This window comes from Eutrigla gurnardus, assembly GCF_963514095.1.
Source record: "Eutrigla gurnardus genome assembly, chromosome: 4".
In the NCBI taxonomy this organism is placed as follows: domain Eukaryota; kingdom Metazoa; phylum Chordata; class Actinopteri; order Perciformes; family Triglidae; genus Eutrigla; species Eutrigla gurnardus.
This window is the reverse complement of record NC_139918.1, coordinates 8,858,871-8,885,980: the sequence shown is the minus strand read 5'-3', so window position 1 is coordinate 8,885,980 and position 27,110 is coordinate 8,858,871. Positions and strand designations below refer to the sequence as shown.

At 42.3% G+C, this 27,110-nt stretch overlaps 1 protein-coding gene across 7 annotated transcripts in view; it reads right to left on the bottom strand.

The window, feature by feature from the left end:
* The window catches only part of rasal2 (RAS protein activator like 2), a 75,975-nt gene that overhangs the window by 22,383 nt on the left and 26,482 nt on the right, over nucleotides 1-27,110 (bottom strand). For 5 of the 7 annotated variants that reach the window (XR_014597057.1, XM_084008189.1, XM_084008186.1 and 2 more), the window contains exons 4-5: nucleotides 10,658-10,764; nucleotides 1,150-1,262 (exon numbers count right to left, since the gene is read on the bottom strand). Coding sequence is in view for 6 of the 7 variants with exons in the window: in XM_084008189.1 (XP_083864315.1) it covers nucleotides 1,150-1,262; nucleotides 10,658-10,764 (220 nt within the window). In the remaining variant the exon portion in view is untranslated. Of the gene's footprint in view, nucleotides 1-1,149; nucleotides 1,263-10,657; nucleotides 10,765-14,242; nucleotides 14,356-23,293; nucleotides 23,342-27,110 lie in introns of those variants that run through there. The other 2 variants (XM_084008191.1, XM_084008190.1) reach the window with 2 other exon arrangements.

Below are 27,110 nucleotides of genomic sequence, written 5' to 3'. Positions count from 1 at the left end.
ACCTTTCATGATTCACATCGTCTCCTGGACTCAATGTGCTCCAGGACGTCTGGGTGGAACTTTATAATATCTAGGTTTTCCAGGTCATGTGGAAACGCTGTAAATAAAATGTGGGACAACTTGTATTTTAGAAAGGCAGAACAACTCAAAAGTGAACAGTGAGCAACAGCCTGTACTGCAGGGAGAGAGGAGAGACGGCCTTCCAGTAAAACCACCTCCAGGCAGTGCTGGGAAGGCTGGGTGGGTTAATGGAAGGAGGAGGAGGAGGAGGAGGAGGAAGAGCAGAAGAAGCAGCAATTACATTTACATCACCACTGGTCACAGAGAAAGAGGAAGATGACTGGAGGAAACACAGTTAGCTTCTATCTTCTTTCAGCAAGTTAAAGGAGGTCCCACCAATGATGGGGGTCCTTCCTCCAAAACGGAGCACACTTTAGAAGAAGGGGAAAAGACCTGAAAGCAACACCAGAGGTGTTTCCACCTGTGATGTGAAGTATGGCCAGTGTCTCCTCCACAATAGAGCTGAGCAGAGGACAGACAGGTGAACGACCTGGCGACAGATTCAGTGTTCTCAACTAGACCAGAGGATATTCACTTCAAACAGATCCTCATTGTTCCTAGTTTGCAGGAAGTGATGTAATGCAGCACCGATGCGTTTCATGTGAACACTGCGGCCAAACAGATAATAGCCTTTTATATGCCAGAATCCTCGTCAGCAAACTGAAACCGGTCGTCAACCAGCGTTAAAAGAGCCGTATTCTCTTTTAAAATAAGTGCTGTGTGGTGGATCTAATTTATGTGAAGAGTGAAGAGTGGTTCATGTGGATTTAGAAAACGGACTGATCGTAAATATTTGGAAAATCAACTGATGAATATTTAAACAAACTGTAAACAAACAGAATGTGTTTGGGGTGGAAGGAGGGATACATTTATTTTGATGTTGGTTAACGATGAACTAAAACCTCCCGTCAATGACAATGACCGTTTACCTTCAACTGTCATGTTTCCACAATAAACTAGTTCACTTCTAGTTGAGAATGAGCTGTAGTCATTAGTTCCAATGTTTCAAAGACAGTATTGCTGTCAGTGTGTTTCCATGACCAGGTGTTCACAGCGGTCTGCACATGACTGACAGCAGAGAGAAGTTACCTGTCGGCGTCAGCAGGCCGCAGAGACGGCAGCCTGAAGCTGGTGTTTCTGTCCAGTTTGGTCTGACTCTTCGTCCTCTTGATGGAGCCTTTGAGACGCTTACTGAAAAAGCCCTGAAAGATTCAGAAGAACAAAGGGCAGAGAGATGAGTCAACAGTGTACAGGTACACCAGCTGTTCGACGTTCACCTCGGTGTGGGGCGAGGGTGAAGAAGGAGGCGATGACCCAGAAATAACAGATTACACCTTTATTTACCGTTTTCTGATGTTTTATCAACCAAACTAATTGGAAACATTTTTCAGTGTTAAGATGGAAAAAAACAGCCACATGACCTGGTGATCAGATTGATCTGCTCTCCACCAATCAGATCCTCTGTGACAATAAAAGCAGAGCAGAGGAAGTGAGCGCCCTCATTTCCTGAGATATTAATATCCTAAAACATATCTCCTCGTCCCTCATCGGCTCCCATTCAAGCATCACCTCCAGGATGTCTCCACCGGCTGGCTGCGGCTTCAAGGCCATCACTGCTATTGATCCCGACTGAGTTAGTGAACCTGCAGATGTGTTTATTACTTTACCTCTGACTTCTCGGCTGCACCATCTCCCAGCATGCAGCTCTCTGTCTGTATTCACAGTATGAAGAAACTCTCTGAACTAAAAATACTCGGAGAGCTGACGGTGAAGCTTTGACAGTAACTTTCTGTCAGAAGTTTCTAGGGCAGAGGCAAACACGTTCAAAAGATTGACAGAAGAATAAAAAGGAAATCTAGAAAAAATAGCATTAAGTTATTTAGAAATGCTAAAAATACTGTCATGAATACAGACGCTATGCTCTATGATGCTGTATATCATATATACACTCAACAAAAATATAAACGCAACACTTTTGTTTTTGCTCCCATTTTTCATGAGATGGACTTAAAGATCTAAAATTCATTCCAGATACACAATATTACCATTTCTCTCAAACATTGTTCACAAATCAGTCTAAATGTGTGATAGTGAGCACTTCTGCTTTGCTGAGATAATCCATCCCACCTCACAGGTGTGCCAAATCAAGATGCTGATCTGACATCATGATTAGTGCACAGGTGTGCCTTAGACTGTCCACAATAAAAGGCCACCCTTAAATGTGCATTTTTTTGCTTTATTGGGGGTCTGGGGACTCAGAACCAGTCAGTATCTGGTGTGACCACCATTTGCCTCATGCAGTGCAACACATCTTCTTCGCATAGAGTTTATCAAATTGTCAATTGTGGCCTGTGGAATGTTGGTCCACTCCTCTTCAATGGCTGTGCAAAGTTGCTGGATATTAGTGGGAACTGGTACACGCTGTCGTATACGCCAGTCAAGCACATCCCAAACATGCTCAATGGGTGACATGTCCGGTGAGTATGCTGGCCATGCAAGAACTGGGACATTTTCAGCTTCCAAGAATTGTGTACAGATCCTTGCAACATGGGGCCGTGCATTATCTTGCTGAAACATGAGGTGATGTTCATGGATGTATGGCACAACAATGGGCCTCAGGTTCTCATCACGGTATCTCTGTGCATTCAAAATGCCATCAATAAAATGCACCTGTGTTCTTCGTCCATAACAGATGCCTGCCCATACCATAACCCCACCACCACCATGGGCCACTCGATCCACAACATTGACATCAGCAAAGCGCTCACCCACACGACGCCACACACGCTGTCTGCCATCTGCCCTGAACAATGTAAACCGAGATTCATCCGTGAAGAGAACACCTCTCCAACGTGCCAGACGCCATCGAATGTGAGCATTTGCCCACTCAAGTCTGTTACGGCGACGAGCTGGAGTCAGGTCAAGACCCCGATGAGGACGACGAGCATGCAGTTGAGCTTCCCTGAGGCGGTTTCTGACAGTTTGTGCAGAAATTGTTTGGTTATGCAAACCAATTGTTTCAGCAGCTGTCTGAGTGGCTGGTCTCAGACGATCTTGGAGGTGAACCTGCTGGATGTGGAGGTCCTGGGCTGGTGTGGTTACACGTGGTCTGCGGTTGTGAGGCCGGTTGGATGTACTGCCATATTCTCTGAAACGCCTTTGGAGACGGCTTATGGTGGAGAAATGAACATTCAATGCACGAGCAACAGATCTGGTTGACATTCCTGCTGTCAGCATGCCAATTGCACGCTCCCTCAATGCTTGTGGCATCTGTGGCATTTTGCTGTGAGACAAAACTGCACATTTCAGAGTGGCCTTTTATTGTGGGCAGTATAAGGTACACCTGTGCACTAATCATGATGTCAGATCAGCATCTTGATGTGGCACACCTGTGAGGTGGGATGGATTATCTCAGCAAAGCAGAAGTGCTCACTATCACACATTTAGACAGATTTGTGAACAATGTTTGAGAGAAATGGTAATATTGTGTATCTGGAATGAATTTTAGATCTTTAAGTCCATCTCATGAAAAATGGGAGCAAAAACAAAAGTGTTGCGTTTATATTTTTGTTGAGTGTATATATATATATATATAGTATATAGACCTAATAGCTCTGATTGTAGCAGTGTTATGGTGAGGTGGCTTTTAAGGTGGCCACCCCCATATAGTGACATATACTAAAGGTGGGACAATATATGGCAATATCCATATATCGTGATACTCCCTGCTGTGATACATTATTGATACACTGGCGCCAAATATTGATATTAATAAACTGACGTTACTGATTCCATGTATTGAGCCTGACTTAACCTGAAGTCTTAAAGAACTTCAAAATTCAAAATTGTAGATCAAATACGAGCGAAGACTCAGAAACTGGATCGGCAATTTCTCGCCTCAAAAGTGGACAGAAACAGACTTGGTCGACTGCTGAGGTGAAATAACTGAACATTTAGGCGCATAATTCCCGTTTCCAAATCAGGGGACAGGATATGCATCATGTGCATGGGATTGTGGGTGTTTTAGGAGCACAGAGGATACACACAGCCTTCTTTCAAAATCCGGTGTACAAGGACTCGGTCCTCGGTAGAACCTGAAGCATCCTTGTTTAGTTCTTCGATGGGATCCGATGACGGAGCGTCGCTGATATCAGCTGTTGAAGGATCCTTCCTCGACACTGACAAACACCTTTTCTCCTCACCCTGTTGGTACTGAGCATGTGCAACTATCAACAGAGATGATCTATTGTAAGAGAGTATTTTTACTGTGTTATTAGTACTTTTATTGCAGAAAAGGATCTGAACATTTCCTCTACTGCTTGTTAAGCAACCTTTCTTCTGACGCAGCATCACAGTCCAAGTCATGAATCGCTTCCAGCTGCTTCCCTCTGCTGCAGTCTGATGTTGGCAGATGGTTGGCATGTTAAATATCTGATATCTGTCCCAACCCTCCAGAGAGAAACACAAAGTCCCAGCTGAAGACGAGGTGCTTGTAGTCCACAGCAGCAGAGAGACGGGCTTCATCTGTCTGTCAGCTAAATATAGTTCAGCCTCGCTTATTGCCGTTTCACTGAATCATGCAGCTTCTCTGATTACCTGCCGTGATCACACAGTACAGGTAGAGGGTTTTCATCAGGTTATGTGCTCTTCATAGCAGGGATTTGCTTTAATTGTCTATAAATCTAATTCACTGTTTGTCTGTAACATGAAAGACACCAAGAGGACTACAGACGAAGCTCGCCTGCTTCTTTCATCTACTGCAACACATCCTTGTGATGAGGCAGTTCAGAATCAAGTTTCAATTCAAAACGATTCACAGTTCAAAATCCATTTTTGAATTAGTCCATGCTTCAGGAACTACTTTTGTGAGCTAATAAAGGCGGTGTGGCAAATTATGGCATGAGAGTATAAGATTATACAATTTAATGTTTTTGAAAAAGTTAAAGGCAGAGTAGGTGATTCTATTCAGAAACACTTTCTGTTATATTCATTGAAATCCTCGTAACATACCGATGGCAATTAATAAATTAAATGCTCTGACATTAAAAAATTGTCATCTGTGGCCGTGGCAGGACCGTAAAACCCCGTCCAATCAAACGTCGGGCCGGAGGACATAATTGGACGGCCTGCTTGTCTGTCAACGCTTACTTCCTGTTTGCACTCTGCCGACCTCGAGTACTTGTTTGGCGTTCTGGGGGCGGGGCTTTAAACGGATGTCTGAACAAAGGGGGCGGGGCTTTTTCGGTTCAGCGATGTGTTCAAAGTCCACGTCTCTGTGGTTTTTCAAAATGACCTACTCAACCTTCAAACTAATTACAATGTAAATGCACAAAGGCAAATCTAAGACCAAAGATGACATTCATTCATGCTTAACTTTTAGTTTAATTCTCAGTCATACAAAAAACTAAAATGGTGTAGCAGAAACAAACTGGCAGGCTTAGCCTTGCTGCCTATCTTTCTCAACTTGCCATTTTACAATCTTGCACAAAAACAGAAATGTATTAGTATTTCTCAATTCTCACTTTCTCAGTGGCTCCAACATTACGCTACGCCGTCACTAACCACATTTTCTTTCCTCTTCTTCTGATTGTGTAATCCTCCATCATAAACTCTGATTAAGACCTGTTGATGATTCCTGGGCTGTAACTCCTCGTTAAGACAGCCGAACAGCCTGACTAAGGCCCACACGGAACGTTTTTGCGTGTAAACACAGAAGTCTTGTGCGTTTGGGCCGCCCGTCCAAAACGGAGAAAAAAGGATAGTTTTGGTACGTGTGGACGGCCTCTAAAATACAGGTGTGTGGGGTTCAAGCTCTTTGATCATATGCTTTATTTCTGTATCGTCTACAATCAAGTGTGGTCATATATATACGCATTAATACACTAGAACACTGGTTCTTTGGTTGGGTGTGAATCTGCCGTGGGACGCTGTGGGGAGAAGGACTCTCTCCAGACCGTTTGGTTTCACGCTGCTAATTGGCCGGTGCTGCTGTAAATGAAACGTCTCTTCGTATTAAACACAGGGGCAAGGTTACATTATTGTGCACTGCGATTGTGCATAACGACCATGGCGGCAGCCGAGCAGATAAACCCATCTGCAAACTGCAAATTGAAAGTCTGGGAACGGGTTTTACAAGACAGGGGAAATTGAGAAGTCTGGTGCAATTTGCAAAATGTGCCGTGCTGCTGCTGAGTACATAGACAGCAGTACAACTGACCTTCTAAATGACCTGAAGCAACACCACAGTGCGACTGCAGAGGCGTCTGTCAGTAGACCGGCCGCCCTGCCTCGGGTTTGGATTCATTAACGACTACTACCCCCAAGAGTGCTGACGGTGAGTTTTTTCCATGCCCCGCTTCCTCTCTGTGAGTCATTCATTTGTTATTGTTCATGATATAAATATGGTTTGTGCTAGTCACTGATGAGTTAGCCGACCTGCTACTTTAAGAGTGTTAGCTTTTCATACACCATATTGTTGTTGTCAAACTTGAGCATCCATCATTCTGTGAGCCAGACTAATTACAAGTTTGCCCTGGAAACTTGAAACAGACAGAGAGCACTCTTACAGAATTTGTTGATTAATAAATACTCAAATTCATTGAATTGCTAGGCATCATTCCTTTGCCTCCTCCAATCATACTGTATGACATTGCATTGCAATGTTGAATCACATTGCGTTGAATGCTATTGCATCATGATTGTGGTGTGAATTGTTTCGTATCATATCGATAGTTGCTGCATATGTATTTTGAATGTAGCGACCTGTCAATCACAAGGTAGCCCCGCCCTAATGCATTATGCATTATCTTGTCTATGTGGACCATAACTGACTAAATCATGCTGGATAGAAGAAGACTTGAAACTAGGGCTGAAATGATTACTCAATTTACTTGACTAACTCGATTACTAAAAATGCTTGCCGCAAAAACTCTGCCTCGAAGCTTCGTTAAATTCCTATCTCAGCAGGGATCATTGTTCCACACGGACCGTGTTTGAGGAAGCCAGGGCTCCAGAGTGAGCATTTTAGGCGCACATGTGACCAAAAATCAGTGAAGTGAGGCTAAATATGTTCCTTGGTCGCAACTTTTAGCTGGTCTGTTTGAATGAAACGTCGTGTTTTTTCCCCCACAGCATACAGAGATGAATCACCACGGTCTGAGCCAATCAGAGGCCGAGTAGGGGCGGGCCATGTCTCTGATTGGCTCTGACCCCGGTCTCTTCTTCACTGAATGTTTGTAAAGTAATCAGGCTGAGTGACTTGAGCATCAAAGATGAAGAGAACCGGTCTGGTCTCCTTTTTCGCCGCGGGCGGGCCGACATTATACATTGACTACAAAGAGTACGGTCAGAGCCAGGCTGGGAACGCTGCCTTTACTGTCGGAGCGAGGGAACTGTCGATTACTTGATGAATCGATGGAATAATCGGTAGATTACTCGATTACAAAAAGACTTGATAGCTGCAGCCCTACTTCAAACTAGAGTTTGAGACCATAAACTCATGTTGACGATATTTACTGACATAATAAATCAAGAGAGAAGTAGGACCATTTTCTCATACACTTCTATACAATCAGACTTCTCTTTGCAACCAGAGGAGTCGCCCCCTGATGGCCAGTAGAGAGAATGCAAGTTAAAGGCACCTCAGCCCTGGCTTCACTTTTCAGAACCGGAGGTGGAAGTTCTGCTGATAGACTAGGGTTGGGTACCGAACCCTGTACTTTTACCGGTACCGACCGAAACACGTCGGTATTACCGGGTATTGGTTCACGTAAAATCCAACGGTGCCAAATTTCGGTACTTTCACGTACATCCGGAGCAGAATGCACCAGCTGATATGCCTGAGTGTAACGTTATGTCCAACTCGAAACAGAAAGCAATTATGACCAATTTAGTGCTCCATTTACATGTAAACGTGTGTGTCTTGTGCCAGGAGGAGGCATACATCATAAATCAGAATAATATTCCTTAAAATGACTTAAATAATGGTGAACATTGACATATGGAACGCACCCACTGCTCTGAATCACGACTGGATCATGAGTCATCATGACAACGCGATTGCTGCGGCGACAGAAACTAGCAGCACACCGGCAGCTAGCAACATCGAGTCGGAGTCATCGCCGGCATCTCCAGGTAGGTTAACTATGTAATGTAGGTATTTGGATCGGTTGTTGGTAGAAGTGTGCAAAGTTGAATAACTGGTTAACGGTTGTAATGTTATTATCACCACCCTTTGGTTATTCCAAAATGTATAGAATCAGCAGCGTAGAATCATAACATGGCATAGCCAGGGGCGTTGCTAGACATAAAGTTCTACTGGGGCACAGGCCCCCTATTTCATAAATCACAAAAAACATCCTTGAATTCCCGCTGCGTGTATGAAATGTGCTATATAAACTTCCCTTGCTCAGCCCACTATTACTGCCACAGCCATACTGCTGCTGCTAAAACTGAAAGGTTAAAATGTAGAGATATTAATCTCTAATTCATATTTATTTCAACATACATTATGAACATGCTCAACATGTTTTTGATGATTTTGGAGTACCGTTCCCACATTTGTGAATGAAGAACATCAGACGTTTGGGGTTGGGGAAATCACTGTGACTGTAAATCTTACTTTAATGCTGAGCCATCACTTGGTTTCTAAAGTACTATAAAGTAAATTGTATTAAAATGAAAAGATAATGCGGTAAACCGTCAGCTATCTGACTCCTATGAAACAACACAGAGTGATCTGTGATTCAGAGCAGCAGCAATGAGGACTGGTGGTGATTATTGAGTGGTAATAGAAATGTGTAACACGTCGTTGTTTGAGTTACTTACTGGAACGACCGCAACACTGTCAGAAACTACGCGCACTGTGCCGCTTCACGCCGGCTACTGCGGGCATCGGGGCGAGCGGGGCAGGTCACGTGGGAGAGAGAAGTGGATCATACCATGACGTGATGGGGGGGTCTGTTGTATTTTTAAAGTAAACCATATCCTGTCTATGGTTTTTTGACCATGTTTAAGCTTGTCAAACACGGACTTGCGTTTAAGAAACAACATAACTGATATTTTTTTTGCATTTATCTATGCGTGCGCGCCGCGGTGCCCCGGCTACGACATGCACACTGCCGTGCACGGACGTAATGGGTGCGCCGGACCCGGACCACAAGGTGCGCGCCTCAGCGTGTATTTTGGATTAAACTGCGTTGGTTTGAGATTGTGGATGAAAAAGAAAATCCACTATTTTACCGTTATTATCAATATAAATGAATCCACTGCCAAATATAGTAGCTCGTTAAAACTCGAACGGGAGTTTTTACTGGGGCACTGCAGATCAATACTGGGGCACGTGCCCCAGTAAAAGGGGTCTAGCGACGCCGATGGGCATAGCAACTAGCATAGAAGCTAGGCTATCCTATTACGGTGAAGTTCTGCTAACTTTAACGTTCAGTATTGGGGGTCGTTAACTAATCTACAAAAAGTAGGTTAGAGCTTAAATAAATTAAAGACCCTTAAAAGCTGTTTATTGACTTCTGTTCTGTGGACTGTGTTCGAGTTAACGTGAGTTGCCTAACGGTATGATGATGTTACGAAACTGTAACTTTCGTATCTTTGTATCTTTGTATCTTTGTGTACAGGCTTCCTCCACACCCTCAGAGCGGGTGTTCTCTACGGCTGGGGACACAGTGAGTGTGGAGCGGGCAAGGCTACAACCTGAAAAGAGTAGATATGCTGGTCTTTCTGAAAAAGAATTACACCGCTTAGAATTGCGTAGTAGTAGCAGCAGCGCTAGTTTTTTTTAGCCTGTTTGAGCTTGACTCTGTGTGTGTGTGTGTGTTTTAAAAAAAATGTTTACTGCCCCTACTCTGTGCGTTCATAATGTTTTATATGTTTAGGGGGGTAATACAATGTTCAGATGGCTGTGTGTGTGTTTTTTTTAAAAACATGTTTGCCCATACTATTTGTGTGTTTATAATGTTTTATATGTTTAGGGGGGGTAATACAATGTTCACATGGCTGTGTGTGTGTGTGTTTTTTTAAAATGTTTACCGTCCATACTGTTCGTGTGTTTATAATGTTTTATATGTTTAGGGGGGTAATACAGTGGGGTTTTGTGTGTTTTGGGTGTTTGCATTCTGTTTAATAAAATGTTTAAACTGAGAAGTTGTGAGTTTTTTTTAAATGTAATCAAATGTTGTAGTCGTTAAAACCAGTCGTTACAGTTCAGTTACAGTAAGGTACCGAAAAAAGCATCGTTGGATACCGAGACCGAACACTAGGCACCGGCACCGGTACCGATATCGGTTCAAATGTGAAAGGTACCCAACCCTAATACAGACACCAGCTTACTGCAGGACTGTGCAGCCGCTTCATGTCCTCCACTAGCACACACATCACTGCCCCCCTGTTACACATCCACTCATAGGAAGGACTTTTAATCAAACACTGTCATGATAAAGTACCGCTACGAATAAAACAGGGTATTTTACCTTTTTTTAGCGGCAGGATATAGTAATACCTTTCTAGTATGTTGCATATTATTTCCACTACTCCTTTTGTGAACGTCAGATATCCTGTGTGTTGTGAAGGACCTGCAGAAACTCACCGGCACTTTAAACGGCGATGAGTTTGGATTGTCGACAGCGACGCTCTTCTCTGAACTCCCCAGACCAGAGATACTCCTCCTCCTCGGAGATCGCTCCAAAGACACTTCTGCAGAGACAAAGAGACACACAGTTAGATCAACGGAAGGAAAGGCTCTTCCTCCTCTCTATGATCATCATCAGCAGCAGCAGCCTCTGAAGCAGATGGATGGAGGACGAGGTGATAACATTCATACATGGTGGAGGAGGAAATGACAACAACCAACCAGTCAAGGACTGTTACCTTTCCTACACATCACATGTCCAATTCTCATGTTTAAAAAGTACCAAAAACATCTGCATATAACTACTTTCTCTTCATTTACGGACTCTGAATTTCAATAATGTGGGTTGGAACCTTTTTCAATGAGCATAAGACTGATATGTTTACTGGAAGCCTGGTGTTGTCCTTAACAAATAACATAAAACTAGACGGATGGAAAGATAGATGATTGAATATAAAAACACAAGCTTGATGTATTTGTTTTTCTTGCATCAACATAAACCTTCTCAGTCATGCAGAACGCATTGAATATGATGTGACCTCTGGGGGACCACAGACAGGAGACAACATTGCTGATGCAAGGTCAGGATGACAGGAGGAGAATCTCAACGCTGATAGGCTTTCAAGTCAAGGCAAAAACATTTGTAATGTTTGTGAGTTGAAATATAAGAACGGTGCGTTTTTCGTATACATTTCCCTCATTCACGATGTTGGAAAACTAACTCAAGGTATCCTGGACTTCACTTTCTAAAGTCTGACATTAGTTGGTAGAATCCAGAATGACTTAAAATGCATGCAAGAGTTAAACAGCTGTATTTGGATCAGAGAAACCTGAGCGGTAACACAAGTGTGTCAAGGACAGTTGGACACACGTCTCAGTTACTACTCTCCCTGCTGATGATCCTTTAGACTCGTCCTGGTTCCAGTTCAGCCCCGGGAAAAAAGGCCACGTCCTCAGAGCTGGCTCACATCCAGCTCATTGATTTTTTTTAAAGCTAAATTTAGATTGTCTTACTTCCTCTCCAGCTCACTCAGCAGCCATCTTGTCTGAGGACATCTCTCTGGAGGCCTGAGTGGGCTCTGGAACCAGCTCTTGTACCACCTACGGGACCATCAACATGCGGCAGGACGCTGCTGGTGGCGCCACGGCAGACAGGAAGCTCAAAATAACGCCAGGCCTACACCTTCTCCTGTCACAGGACTTCAATCTAACATCAGCATGTGGCTGGGATTAATAGCAACACTGACAATCTCTTTTAAACCCGCATTCATTGATTTTCTGGACACTTGATGTTGAGAAAAACACGGTGGGAACGACAGCAACTCAGCCAGTAAGTGTTATACCACGTAAAATGACAGAGTGGGGTCAGGGGATGCTGAGGCAGAGGTCGCCAACTTTCTGTCAATCACTACAGACCTAGAACACCTTTGGGATGAATTAGAGTGGAGACTGAGAGCCAGGCCTTCCCTCCAACATCAGTGTGTGACCTCACAAATACACTTCTGGAAGAATGGTCAAAAAGTCCCAGAAACACACTCCTAAACCTCGTGGAAAGCCTTCCAGAAGAGTTGAAGCTGTTATAGCTGCAAAGGGTGGACCGACGTCATGTTAAACCCTATGGATTAAGAATGGGACGTCACTTAAGTTCATATGCGAGTCAAGGCAGGAACGATGGAAAACCATCGTGGGGAAGGCCAGCAGACTGAAACAAGTTTAAGACACCTGTCAGTGTTGTAAGGGCTTGCTGCTGGGTTGTTTGGTGTTAGTTGTGTTCAGGAGCATCTCCATTTGTCTTCATCTTTCTTTTTATTTATCTACGAAGTGTCCTAACGTCTTGTCTTCCTCTCCTCATCGAGCTCCATTAGAGCCTCGTGTTACTTCATCACCATGAACTCAAACCCACATACAAATAATCACTCTATCAAAATAGTCCTCAACAAAGTCCCTCTTTCCTCAGGATTTTTAGGAGATTATTGAACTATTCAATATTCACGTCTTCAGTAAGAACCAATGGGCAGCAGACAGGAAGTCAGACCACTTTGAGAGACAGACATGTTGCTGGTTCGAGTCTAAATGAGAGATTTGTAGACAAGAAGGAAACAGATCCTCTAACAGAAGACATGAATGCTTGTGCTATAAGACAAAATCATGGGACAATTTGAAATTTTCATGGCACGGCTACCTGGCCAAAATTTTTGCGATTCACGATATTATCCCGATAATCATCAAAAAATGCTTAACACTAAAACAATCTGGAATTACGTCACATTCAATTGAGAAACTAATATTCTGAATGCATCGCAGATAGGACACATCTTTTTTAGTTAAAAACAAAACAAACAATCTTCAATTTGGTAATCATAAAGTCCTCCTGCATAAATTAAGGATAAATGAACGCGTGTGTGAGTCTGTTCTTAATGACATGATAATTCCTTTGTTTTCAAATCAGGCTCTTTGTTTCACTTCTCCACACTAGTCACGAGCTAGAAGGCTTTTTCAAGGCACTCGCGTGACAATACACGTCATGTGAAGATTATCCGGATAATTGTAATTAACCATGATCAACTTTATTGTAAGTGACTTTGTCAAGATATAATCCTATATTGTCCCAACCCTATTAAATATTATACAAGAGTTTTATGTTCTAGTTGAGTCACAACACCTGTGTGACAGCAAAACGTGAAGTTGAATGCAATCATTTCCCATCGACAGCGGCTGCTGTGTGTTTTAAAGGGAGGTGCATTCAAGTGCATTCAAAAGCACGTAATCTCTACTTTCCTGCGATACCATGCATGTTACTGTAGGCTGACGACAAATGTATGCAGGATCTTTCAAACACAACTTGCTTTGAGGAAGGTTCAACGGATTCTGAAAGCTGAAGACCCCATGATTTCAAAACAGTACAATGCACACATCTGCTAGAAGTACAGTACATCACAGAGGTTAAACAGGTTGAATGCTTACACACTGCTTTTAAATGCTAAATAAGGCTGTTCAATGCAAGCGCTACGCCGTGAGTCACAGCTGAACACTGCCTGGGTCCAGAATCTTCCCAACCATCAGCTTTCACATAGATTCTAATCCAACATGAGTCCTGTGTGACGTTCACATGATGTTTCAATGGCATGAAGACACACACAAGCAACCAAAAATAACAATTCCGCTCATTGAAATGGAGCCACAGTGAACGCAGCATGCAGCAGTCGGCGTGCTGGATCAAGTTCCAGCTGCAGGGTGCATGCTGGGATGCACGATGCATGCAGCGCTGCACGGAAGCCGGGGACAAACTTTCATGCGTGTCCCCCTCCCCGCGACCGCCCCGACACAAACGCAGAAGAAGAGTGATGACGGTCCCAACAGCGGACGCACATCATTGCTTTTCTTTCTTAAAGTTGAGGCAACATGCCGCAGGAAGCCGGGTACGGCAAGTCGGTCACATGACATTGACAGAAACACAGAGAGAGAGAGAGAGAGAGAGAGAGAGAGAGAGAGAGAGAGAGAGAGAGAGAGAGAGAGAGAGGGAGAGAGAGGAAGAGACAGTACCTCGATCACAGCTGTTCCCCATCATCTGAGGAGAGGACACACAGAGTCAGGCGGGATTGGCCGAAGCAGCCGCCACCTGACAGCCAATGAGGTTAGGCTGCAAACGTCGGTCTTCGTCCCATGAACATCACCCCCCCCCCCACCCCCCTCTCTGGACTTGCCTCTCCCTCCTCAGCACCGCATCCTCCGTCCTCCTCTCTCCACTCAGCAGTAATTCTAACCCTCTCTCTCAGAGCGCCCAGCTTTTACCGCATTTATTCAATCAATCCCTCTAACTGCACTGTTCTGCTTCCTCTGCTTCCTCCGTCTTCTTTCTTTCCTCTCTCTCTCTCTCTCTCTCTCTCTCTCTCTCTCTCTCTCTCTCTCTGCAGACGCCCCCCCCCCTCTCTCTCTCTGCAGCAGCCTCGCTCTCTTCTTCTTCTCCTCCTCCTCTTCCTCCAGAGATACATGTGTCTGTGCCGAGAGGATAATTACTGAGTAAGTTTCCTCTCAGCAGACTGATGTGGGACACAACTCCGGGGGCTTCGCTATTTAACAAACAGGCATCATATTACAGCTTCAACGGAACATGATGTCATGATCAAATCTTCATGAATAGTGTCATAAACAATCATCACTTGGGTGGGCGTGTTAACGTGTTCATTACTTTCAGGGAAATCACTTTCAAATGATTGTTCTCGTGACTTGATTCAGCAGTAAATGAAGTTCATGAAGTCGTTGCTGCTCTTTCATTCTTCTTATCAATGCCTAGTGGTTAAGAAATCATTCATACATGTTTATAAAGAACTTTATTTACATCTCTCTAATTTTATTAGATTATCTATATTCAGGTTTTAAAAAATGGAGTTTAGTACATTTCGAATTTGAAATAATAATAATATAATAAAAAATAAACAATAACAAATAAAATCAACAGTAAACATATAGCAAACTATATGAATTCTCATTAACAACAAATTACCTACAAAATAAATACTACATGTCTGAAAAGGAGGAGGAACAGAGTGCCTGATCAGGTAGAAAACAGAGTACCTGAGCAGGTAGAGAACAGAGTACCTGATCAGGTAGAGAACAGAGTACCTGATCAGGTAGAGAACAGAGTACCTGAGCAGGTAGAGAACATAGTGCCTGATCAGGTAGAGAACAGAGTACCTGATCAGGTAGAGAACAGAGTACCTGATCAGGTAGAGAACAGAGTACCTGATCAGGTAGAGAACAGAGTACCTGATCAGGTAGAGAACAGAGTACCTGATCAGGTAGAGAACATAGTACCTGATCAGGTAGAGAGCAGAGTACCTGATCAGGTAGAGAACAGAGTACCTGATCAGGTAGAGAACAGAGTACCTGATCAGGTAGAGAACATAGTGCCTGATCAGGTAGAGAACAGAGTACCTGATCAGGTAGAGAACAGAGTACCTGAGCAGGTAGAGAACAGAGTGCCTGATCAGGTAGAGAACAGAGTACCTGAGCAGGTAGAGAACAGAGTGCCTGATCAGGTAGAGAACAGAGTGCCTGATCAGGTAGAGAACAGAGTACCTGAGCAGGTAGAGAACATAGTGCCTGATCAGGTAGAGAACAGAGTACCTGATCAGGTAGAGAACATAGTGCCTGATCAGGTAGAGAACAGAGTACCTGATCAGGTAGAGAACAGAGTACCTGATCAGGTAGAGAACAGAGTACCTGATCAGGTAGAGAACATAGTGCCTGATCAGGTAGAGAACAGAGTACCTGATCAGGTAGAGAACAGAGTACCTGATCAGGTAGAGAACATAGTGCCTGATCAGGTAGAGAACAGAGTACCTGATCAGGTAGAGAACAGAGTACCTGATCAGGTAGAGAACATAGTGCCTGATCAGGTAGAGAACAGAGTACCTGATCAGGTAGAGAACAGAGTACCTGATCAGGTAGAGAACATAGTGCCTGATCAGGTAGAGAACAGAGTACCTGATCAGGTAGAGAACAGAGTACCTGATCAGGTAGAAAACAGAGTACCTGAGCAGGTAGAGAACATAGTGCCTGATCAGGTAGAGAACAGAGTACCTGATCAGGTAGAATACAGAGTACCTGAGCAGGTAGAGTACAGAGTACCTGAGCAGGTAGAGTACAGAGTACCTTAGCAGGTAGAGAACAGAGTACCTGAGCAGGTAGAAAACAGAGTACCTGATCAGGTAGAATACAGAGTACCTGATCAGGTAGAAAACAGAGTACCTGAGCAGGTAGAGAACATAGTGCCTGATCAGGTAGAGAACAGAGTACCTGATCAGGTAGAATACAGAGTACCTGAGCAGGTAGAGTACAGAGTACCTGATCAGGTAGAATACGGAGTACCTGAGCAAGTAGAGAACAGACTACCGGATCAGGTAGAGAACAGAGTACCTGAGCAGGTAGAAAACAGAGTACCTGATCAGGTAGAATACAGAGTACCTGAGCAAGTAGAGAACAGACTACCGGATCAGGTAGAGAACAGAGTACCTGAGCAGGTAGAAAACAGAGTACTTTAGCAGGTAGAGAACAGAGTACCTCATCAGGTAGAGAACAGAGTACCTGATCAGGTAGAGAACAGAGTACCTGATCAGGTAGAGAACAGAGTGCCTGATCAGGTAGAAAACAGAGTACCTGAGCAAGTAGAGAACAGAGTACCTTATCAGGTAGAGAAGTACCTGAGGAGGTAGAGAACAGAGTACCTGAGCAGGTAGAATACAGAGTACCTGAGCAGGTAGAGTACAGAGTACCTTAGCAGGTAGAGTACAGAGTACCTGAGCAGGTAGAGAACAGAGTACCTGATCAAGGAGAGTACAGAGTACCTGATCAGGTAGAAAACAGCGTACCTGAGAAGGTAGAAAACAGAGTACCTGAGTGCCCATACATGCTAAATACTGGGGATTGAAGTTAAGTGTTGCCATTTAAGGGACATGTCTATCAAACAGGTCTCGGCAGTAATGGTTGCCAGATTGATTGATACTTGGCCTTTAGTTGCCATCAGTGGCAGAAACTTTTTAACCTAAAAAAAAAAAGGACAGCAAATAGCAAAAAGTATGAATGAACTACAGTTTGTGTAAAGCTTTGCGTCCTTTATGTTGCATTTCCATTATTAAGCTGACCTATCGCTTAATAGTGTCTGAATTACTCACTACAAGGGGACGAGTGGCTGAGACTAACTCCTGGAGGGTTCAGACTTATTTAATGAAATAAATATAAAAATATAGCCAGGACCCTTAAAATGGTACAAAACCATTTTGACAAAACCGCTTTTGTTAGTAGCGGTACTTTAGGACAGTCATTCCTGAGTTGTGTGGCTGTTGTGTGGCCGTTGTGTGGCTGTTGTGTGGATGTTGTGTGGCTGTTGTGTGGCTGTTGTGTGGCTGTGTGACGCGCCGGCGGGGCAGTGATGTGTGTGCAGCACTCTGCTAGAGGTAGGTAGATGTGAGTAGATTACTCTAATGCTTTTCTGCCAATGAAAAATTATATATCTGATGTAAATAAAGTCAAAATGAATTAAGGCATATTTTTCAGTCATAATTTGTCTTGAATCTCATTTTGTTCATAAAAATGAAGTGCCCCATATGACAGGACGAAATATGCTTACAATGCTTGGTCACATTTTGGTGAATAAAATGTTTGTTTTTCATGACATTTCTCCACAGGCCACAAGTTTATTCTGAACTTCGACCCCGACCACAGTGGGGGCAGAGCTCCAAAACGCTCTGTGTGATGTCACCAGACAGCAGCAGCATGAGGAATGCTGGTCCAGTTTCATTCATGAGCAGACACACCTGACAACAGTGGAAACAGCAACACAACAGAGATCATCTGCTGCTCAAAGGAGCCTTTGTTTCACACGGGAGCATTCAATTACCCTGAGAGCCTGAAGGCACCACACGTTTACATCCGACTATTAATATAGATTTGTATATCTCGCACAATAGAGCTGTCAACGTGATTAGTTCAATGACAGAAACGTTTTCTACTTTCAGTTTATTTGTATTAGTTTTCCCTTCTAACTGTTTGTGTTTCTGTATTTGTTTTCAACTGTTTTCTAATCTAATCATTTCTAAACACAATAAAAATATTCTGAATATGATTGAAATCAAGCAAGTGAAATATGTCCCTTTGAGCTGTTTTAAACAATTCTTTTACGCTTCTAGACTGAAGTAAATGTGAAAACAGTGATACGCACAAACCAACTAACACACATCTAACTCATCCTTTAAGTCTTCGTTTGCCACAGTTAATTATTATTATTCTCTGCAAGCTTCTTCAGACCTCGTCAACGTCACCATCATACACAGATATTAGTTCCACCTGCTGGATCAACGAGTCTGTACTCCAGCTGTGTGGCAACATATTCTTTTCATAAGCACGAATGAAGAAGAGTAAAACAATATTTACAAGTGATCGCCTTCATTTTTTCAACTGAAACGCTCCACAACTACTCCTTTCCTCAAATACAACTGCAAATAACTATGAATAATATATAACCTGCTAAACTACATATTTATGATATATCTGATGTGCTCTTATGAGTATTACGTATCTGATTGTCTTTATATCTATAAACAGCTTTTCACTGTTACTATAAATGCAAAACCATTGTAATTTTACCATCTGATCATATTAACTTTGTATGTATTAAAAATATAAATACAGCAAAGTATCACAATAATGTGCGTGGCAATACTGCATCAAACCACGGATGACAATCTTTTGGAATACAAAACATTTGTATTATAAATACAGGTTAAACCATTTGGTAAAATTTGCTTTAGAGTTGATGAGTTTCAGCAAGTTGGTCAAAACAAAGAGTCATGGCTGCATGAAAAATGACGGAAGTGAGATCAACCGTATGAAAACTTCCTGATTAGATAAAACAGATGTTGACCAACGGCATAATTTGCAATTTTAAAAAAGGTAATAAATCGCAATATATGTAAAAAATCAAGAATTTCTCAAGTAGTTCATTGAATTAAGGCAGCTGAAAACAGAACGGTTAAAAATAAGCATTTTCCAAACTTTCCAGACGCCTGAAGGACGAAACATCTAAATGTGTCTAAAGTTCATGTCTCTTCCGTATTCTGATTGGCTTACAACAACAATGACTGCAAGTGGCCTCCTCCTCCTCCTCCTCCTCCTCCTCCTCCTCCTCCTCCTCAAACACACAGATCGGCTTTCACAACAAATATTCAAAGAATTTCTCTCCACGTAATGAAACCAGTTCTGCGTGTCTCCCATCACTTAACATTCTGAATACATTAATATTTTGATACAATCACATGTTGTCTGTGTTTACAGTTGGCTTGGTTTGGTTTTCCTGTGGTGTTTTCTTTGTTCTTCACTGATAATAACTGTAAAGGTCAGATGGTTTCTGTTACCAGTTTCATGTCTGATTCACTTAAAATGTAGAAAACTGTTTTTTCTTCATCAAACAGAAGATCACAAAGTTCTCAAATGTTAAATGTTGAAGGTCTGAGTAAAATGATGATTTATATCAGGAACTAGTGTTGCACAGTGCAGAAAAGTATTGCAATACCCTGCAGTTCAAAACAGTAGCGATACTTCCAGTATAGCTCTATTGTCACGGTACTGGTATGACCTGGAGACCTCCAGTCATTTGGAATAATGTGACGTCAGTGATGTTAATGCCGTTCGGCAGCATTTCTGCTTGTTGTGGTTTGGTTTAAGGGAACTGGTTCGGGACCAGGGGAATGATGGTATCCTGGAGTTCATCAAACCCATAATCCACCAAAGAGCACGTGTTGAATCCTTATTTTACCGTCTCCCTCTGTAACGTGAAGCGGACAGAAAGGAAAAGCAGTCTGAAGGTTACAGTGACATTCTGCTCTTGGTTCGGGAGGCAGACACAGTCCTCACACTCCCAACGCTTCTAGATAGCTGGCTCAGGTCTGCCTGGACCAGGTCTGAGTCTGCTGCTACAGGCCTGGAGGGCCGGGGGACGTATAGTAACACTGAGTCTCTCTCTGGCTCTCTGTCTCTCATATCACAGGTTTCATGGTGGAACCTGATCCAGGTCCATTGACTGCTTCCTGGTCCTGTTTGACTCGTACTGCTAGTATTTGGAAGGCGGCTGACTATTGATTAAAGGAATTGATTAAAACCTGCATCTCTACTGTTACTAACTGGACTCCTCCGGGAGTCTGGCTGTGCTTTCTGGTCCAGCAGAGTCGGCTGAGGTCGTGACCGATGCAGACTGCTAACTGGCCTGATGATGGACACACGTATTGTAGCTCCACCTGCTGCTGTGGTGCTGCTCATCATTAGGGCCGTCACAATAACCGCAATATTGCAATACTGCGGCATTGACAAGCCAACCGCAGGGGATGGCAAGCAACCGCAACAACCGCAGTCTTTAGTCTTTCTTCATGACGCTCGGCCCTTCTTGTTTTACACTTCAATGTGTCCGTATTGACTGTTAATACATTCAATAGTGTAACATTAAATTGAACACCACTTCAACACAACACATACCAAAAAATGATTCCACTAATATGAAGATATTGTGAATTTAAACATGAAGTTCATGTTAACATCATTTTGTGTTTGGATATTGTGAATTAGTTCTTATTCTGAATGGATCCTTTTCAGAAGAAGACGTGTGTGATGTGTTGATATTATTTGGATTTTAAGAGCATTCTTTGGACACGCAGCACATTGACTGGAGAACAGATGCATGCCCAAAGAAACTATAATGACGATAATGAAACATCTAAGTTTTCAACATTATAAAAAACTCAGATATCAACAGGTTTATTGGAGTACATTTGAATTTGAATCAATTCTATTTTGGTGCCATGAACGGCGTTAATCAGAGTATGCACAGCTGCATGTAAACAGAAATATCAGTGGAATATTCAGTTTCAATATCCATGAAAAGAGCCAAGTAGGAATATTGTCCTATCAGAATAATGACAAACTTAATAGTTTGTGCGTGTAAATGTAGCTAATGGCTTCATGGAGGGGAAAAAAAGTAAATTGTCAACATTAATCGACTGCACAAAAAAAGCGGTGTGGTCCTTTAAAAATAGATCCACCCTCAGACAAAAGCAGAGTAATCTTATGTAAATTTGGGACACAATGATCTAATTATAGCTGAGCTGGGACAGCTGGAGGAGTGCCACCATTTAGGCTAACTGCCACAGCACCCTCCATAATGAAGAGCAGCTGGGTGCACGGAGCTGGAAGGAATGGGATTCACAGCGATCGGACCCACAACTAGTTCTCTGGCTCACATTTAGGTTTCTGAGCCCTGAAAGAATCTGCAACGGCCTGCAGGTCAGAGGTCACCGTCTTCATAAACACACATGACATCACTGCTTCTGAAGCCTTTCACCCAACATGCCAAAACTCAACTGCTGCAACATCCTCCTTCATCCGGTCGTTAATACAGGCAGTGCATCCTCAACACCTCCACCTGCTGTCGGTTCTCTTCACTCACACAACCAGAGCCTCACTCCGGCAGCCCCGCACCCCAGGGCCGAGCACTGAACCTGGGCTTTCCCCATCGCTGCACCCCGGTCCACCCTGGAACCCACCTCCACTGCTGGAGAGGAACTAGATTCACACGAGCTTTCATTCAACTGACAGAAGTAAAAAAAATTTAAAAAAAAGATTTTCAGTAGTTTTACTGACCAACTTAATTGTATTTTGTGAAGAGAAACCAAGTGAGAATTCGATGCCTGCAACACACTCAAAAAAAGGTTGGTACAGCAGCAGAATGACGTGTTTAGAGTTCATTCAAGTTACGCCATTCTGGAAGATTCCCCAACAAGCAAGTTAATTGGTAACATGGTTGGGTATTAAAGGAGCATGCACCAAAGGCTCAACCAGCACATCATATCATGAAAACATTCAGAGAATTTGGAGACATCTGACATGTCAGTCCTCACACCTAAAAAGACATCATGTAATGTCACAAATATAGCCACATGGCAAAACGGTCAGCCGCTAACACAGTCCGCCGCTGCATCCAGGGATCCTGAACCCGAACACACGAGGAGGAAGCCATTCATCCGTCCTGTGCTCTAACGTCGCCGAGTTCTCTGGGCCGAGCTCACAACACAACCATCCGGATTGTTAGCAGCCAAAGGTGCAAAAGCCAGCGTCTGTGATGCTATGGGGGGGCATCAGTGCACAGTTGTATGTGTGTGAAGTTACCGTTGATGCAGAGGATATGTTGGGATTTTAGAGAGGCATCGGATGCACGGAGCATCAGGAAGAGGAGCTCAGACACTGCAGAGCAGCTGAAGTCTGGACCAAAATGCTCAGTTCTCAAACCATGAGAAGGTGTTCTGATCAGGGAAGGGGAGTGTTGCAGGCATCATATTCTCACTTGGTTTCTATTTCAACTATTTGAAATCTTTTCTTCATACCTTTTCCTGTTAAATCAAAGTTCACATGAATTAACACAATTGTTTTGATGACATTTTGGAAAATATCCCAACTTTTCTGGAAATATGGTTTGTGCAAGGACTGAGGTTTCTGTGTACTTTATAACAATTAACTGATAATATTGTGTCACCTTTCATACTTAACTTTCATTTACCTTATACTACTTTTGCTTTTACTCTTAGTAATTTAAATCCTTTTAGATGATGTAACTACTTGAATTACATTTCGCTGACAATACTTGTATACTTTTACTGCTTTGTTTACATTGATGATCAATGTTTTATCAGATCAGTGATTGATCTGATAATATATTTGTACTTGTAATATAATTGATACTGTAATACAATGCTTGTACATGTAAGGGAGTACTTAAACACTGCCGTGTGAGACGTTAACTCGGAGTACTTCGTGTACCACTGCTGCACGCCCAACTACACTTCTGATCAGATCGATCAGAGATCGTTTCGATCGGGTAAACGGAAGTGGAGCGGTTCGTGTTCAGCGTGTGATTGGCGCTGCGGAGACTCGCAGCTTCACGCGTGTTCGCGATCTGCTGTGTAAATAAAGTACTGGACCGTCGACCGGCGCGCGGAACTTTTTTCAAACACCGGAAGTTAGTTTTATTGAATTGAAATGGAAAAGACTCACCCAGAAAGTCCATCGCAGAAGCGTCTTAACTCATGTCCTCTATCAGTAAACACTCATTCAGTCTGAGCTCACGTTCACTCCGTCAGGACACAACGCGTTCACACGCACACTTCCGACTCGGACCTTCACAATAAAGGTCCTGCTGAAGGAAACGTGAACCGTGGTCTGACGGCAGATATCTGCCTGAAAGTTCATGATTACGAGTAGTAATGATCTTAGATCACATATCAGCTTCATTGTGTATATTATTACACTGATATTTCATACATGTTGGGTATGTTTCTCTTTTACATTTCAACTAAAAAAACACTTTTTAGAAATGACCTTTCTGGGAACTGCTTGATGTCATATGACTTAAGATTGTGTTAGTCTGTGTTTTATTCTGTCTATTGTTTTAAATGTGCTCCGTTTGTAAATCACTTTTTGTTTTGAAAGGTGCCATATTAATAAAATGTAGTATTATTATCATTATTATGATACTAATATAATGTCTATTTCATTGATTTCTGTTCCGATTTAATATCTGAATATTTGTTCATTCATTTTCTTTTCATTGTGCTATCCTGTGACGTATGGCCAAATAATATATATTATTATTATAGAATAAAAACATAAGAAAGTAAACACTATTTCAACTATAATTACAATTTAAGTGTGATTTAGATTGTTCAATTTCTTAGGTTTTGCATTTCTTAAAATCTCTCTGTAGTTGTTTCACAGTAAGATGTGGCTCCAATTTGACAGATTCAGAAATGGTTTAGTGCAAAATGTACAGGCTGAATCCAAATCGTTTCAAGGCTTTTATTTTTGAAGGTGAGGTTGCAGGATGTGAGGGTTTTATTGTGGCAATCCTGACAGGTGGAGAGCAGACTGAGGAATGCAGCAGATCCAGAGTCAGTCAGAGCTTCACCTCAACCACAGATCAGACTGAAACTACCGAGAACAAGACAAATACCTTCAACTCTTTGATTCCGCTCGTTCCTTCTTTTGTGCAATGAGCTCCTGAAATCTGCAACTTGAACTTTAAATGGAAACATTCAGAAAAAACCTGCAGCAGCCTGACAGAACAGGTCAGAAAGTGTCTGCTTTCACACGCAGACCACTTTCCTGTAATCACTGACCTTATCTGCTGGCATTATGACCTCAGGCTTCAGTAAAAGTCGAGAAGAATAAGAGGATGATGAAGACGAAGAAGTACTGCAGGCATCTCACAGCTCAGACAGTTAATGAGCAGTCAGTGAACACTGTAATTAGACTGTACGAGCAACACTGGACTAAAATGACGTCTCAGATATCACTGCTGCTTCTGCTGCTTGGCCTTCACGGTGTGGCAGGAAGAAGAAGAGCAGAACAACGGTGAGGAGGAGGAAGAGGGAAAAGGAGAATGACGAGGAGGAGAGGAAGAGGGGAAAGATGAGAGGATGAGGAGAAGAAGGGGAAGAAGGAAAAGAAAGAAGAGGGAAAGAAGGAGGAGGAGAAGCGAGAGAAGAATATGATATAACCAATATAAACTCAATCTAGTATTAAAAACTAGATCCAGCATCAACACAGTATCAATCCAATATCAAACCCAGTATAAATCCAATATCAAACAGTATCAATCCAATATCAAACCCTGTGTAAATCCAATATCAAATCCAGTATAAATCCATTATCAAACAGTATCAATCCAATATCAAACCCAGTATAAATCCAATATCAAACAGTATCAATCCAATATCAAACCCAGAATAAATCCAATATCAAACCCAGTATAAATCCAATATCAAACCCAGTATAAATCCAATATCAAACCCAGAATAAATCCAATATCAAACCCAGTATAAATCCAATATCAAACCCAGTATAAATCCAATATCAAACCCAGTATAAATCCAATATCAAACAGTATAAATCCAATATCAAACCCAGTATAAATCCAATATCAAACCCTATAAATCCAATATCAAACCCAGTATAAATCCAATATCAAACCCAGAATAAATCCAATATCAAACCCAGTATGAATCCAAATCAAACCCAGTATAAATCCAATATCAAACCCAGTATAAATCCAATATCAAACCCAGTATAAATCCAATATCAAACCCTATAAATCCAATATCAAACCCAGTATGAATCCAAATCAAACCCAGTATAAATCAAATATCAAACCCAGTATAAATCCAATATCAAACCCAGTATAAATCCAATATCAAACCCAGTATTAATCCAATATCAAACCCAGAATAAATCCAATATCAAACAGTATTGATCTGATATCAAACCCAGTATTAATCCAAATCAAATACAGTATAAATCCAATATCAAATTCAAACCCAGTGTAAATCCAGCATTATAAGAAGTGCATTATTCCAGCATCAAACCCAGTATGAATCTATTAAACAGGATAAATCCAGTGTCAAACTTATCACAAATAAAATAATAAAACTATGTTAAATCCAGCAATGAACCAGGTTTACATCCTGATTAAATGCCAGTACAAACCCAGTATAAACTGGTTGTTGGAGGCATGTCTGTGGGCAGACTGGGGACATTAACATATAAATAACCTCCTCCCCCCTGTGCTGGTGGGTGAGGGGGTGACTAAGGGGGTCAGTGAATGAATGGGTTTGTCTTTGGATGAACGAGCAGGACGAAGGAGGGAGGGAGACTTCTGTCTGTCCGCTAACTGATCAATAAACTGATCGCTTGGGATAAAAGTTTCAATCAAAGTATTGAAACTTGCTGGTTGTTGTTTCCCAACTCGTCCCAACCAGTCCCAGAGCTCGAAACCAGTCCTGGACCCCTTGCAGCTCTGGGTGGGAATCCCCTCAGCCCAGGCGTCCCACACTGGGGCAGCGGGGTCAGGCCAGCTCCTTCAGACGGACAGACGGACACTGGACGCTTTGTCCTCACACATTCCCCGGTCACAGAGACGTTCCCACACAGAGCAGGAAATTACAGGATGCACCCGAAAGCCTCATCATGAAGAGGAAAGCATTCACCTGCCGCTGCTGACTGAACCAGGATCTGTAAATACTAATGCAGCATGAGAACTGAGAAGACAGTTTATACTCAAGAAGAGTTTTAGTACCTTTACATTTCAATAAAATACCTCCTGACTATAAAAACTTTGCTGAAGAAATATACTTCAAGTACTCATGATTCAGAATAATGTATATGATTTCATTGTATTGTAATTATTAATGCATTAATGTGTCATTTTAATGACCCAACATACATACTACATACGGAAGAGTTTAACCTATTGTCATACGTCATTTTTTAGTTGATTATATTGAGTCAGCATTCCCACTAATGGTACCCTCTTCTTTATTCTTCTTATTCTGTGTTTTTTTACTTTTTTACTGCATTCTTTCAGCAAGACAAACCGTTCGATTAGGAACATGTGCAGCTCTTTAAGGACATGAGTGCTATGACTTTCCTCATTTCTACCTCTTATACTTAAAATATTATGGGGTTTTTTTTAATTACAATGTAACTCAATGGAGAAAATCTTTGTATCTGCTTAAACTTCCTCCACTTTACGATGTTACTGCTTCTGCTTATTTTCAGGTACAGGATTCATTTGAACTTTAAACAGTTTACAAGAGTATAAACTATTACACGATGATTTCACAGTTTTTTAATAACTGCAGTTTGTGTTTTATGCTTTTTTCAGAGTGGTACCATCATGCAGTGAGGTCTTTCATTCTGGACTTATGGTGTTGGGCTTTAACCAAAACATTTCACCCTGAAGCACTTGAAAGCCTCACTCATTTGACTTCTCTTCATAGAATAAAACCCAGATATGTTTGTCCTATTTCATATGATG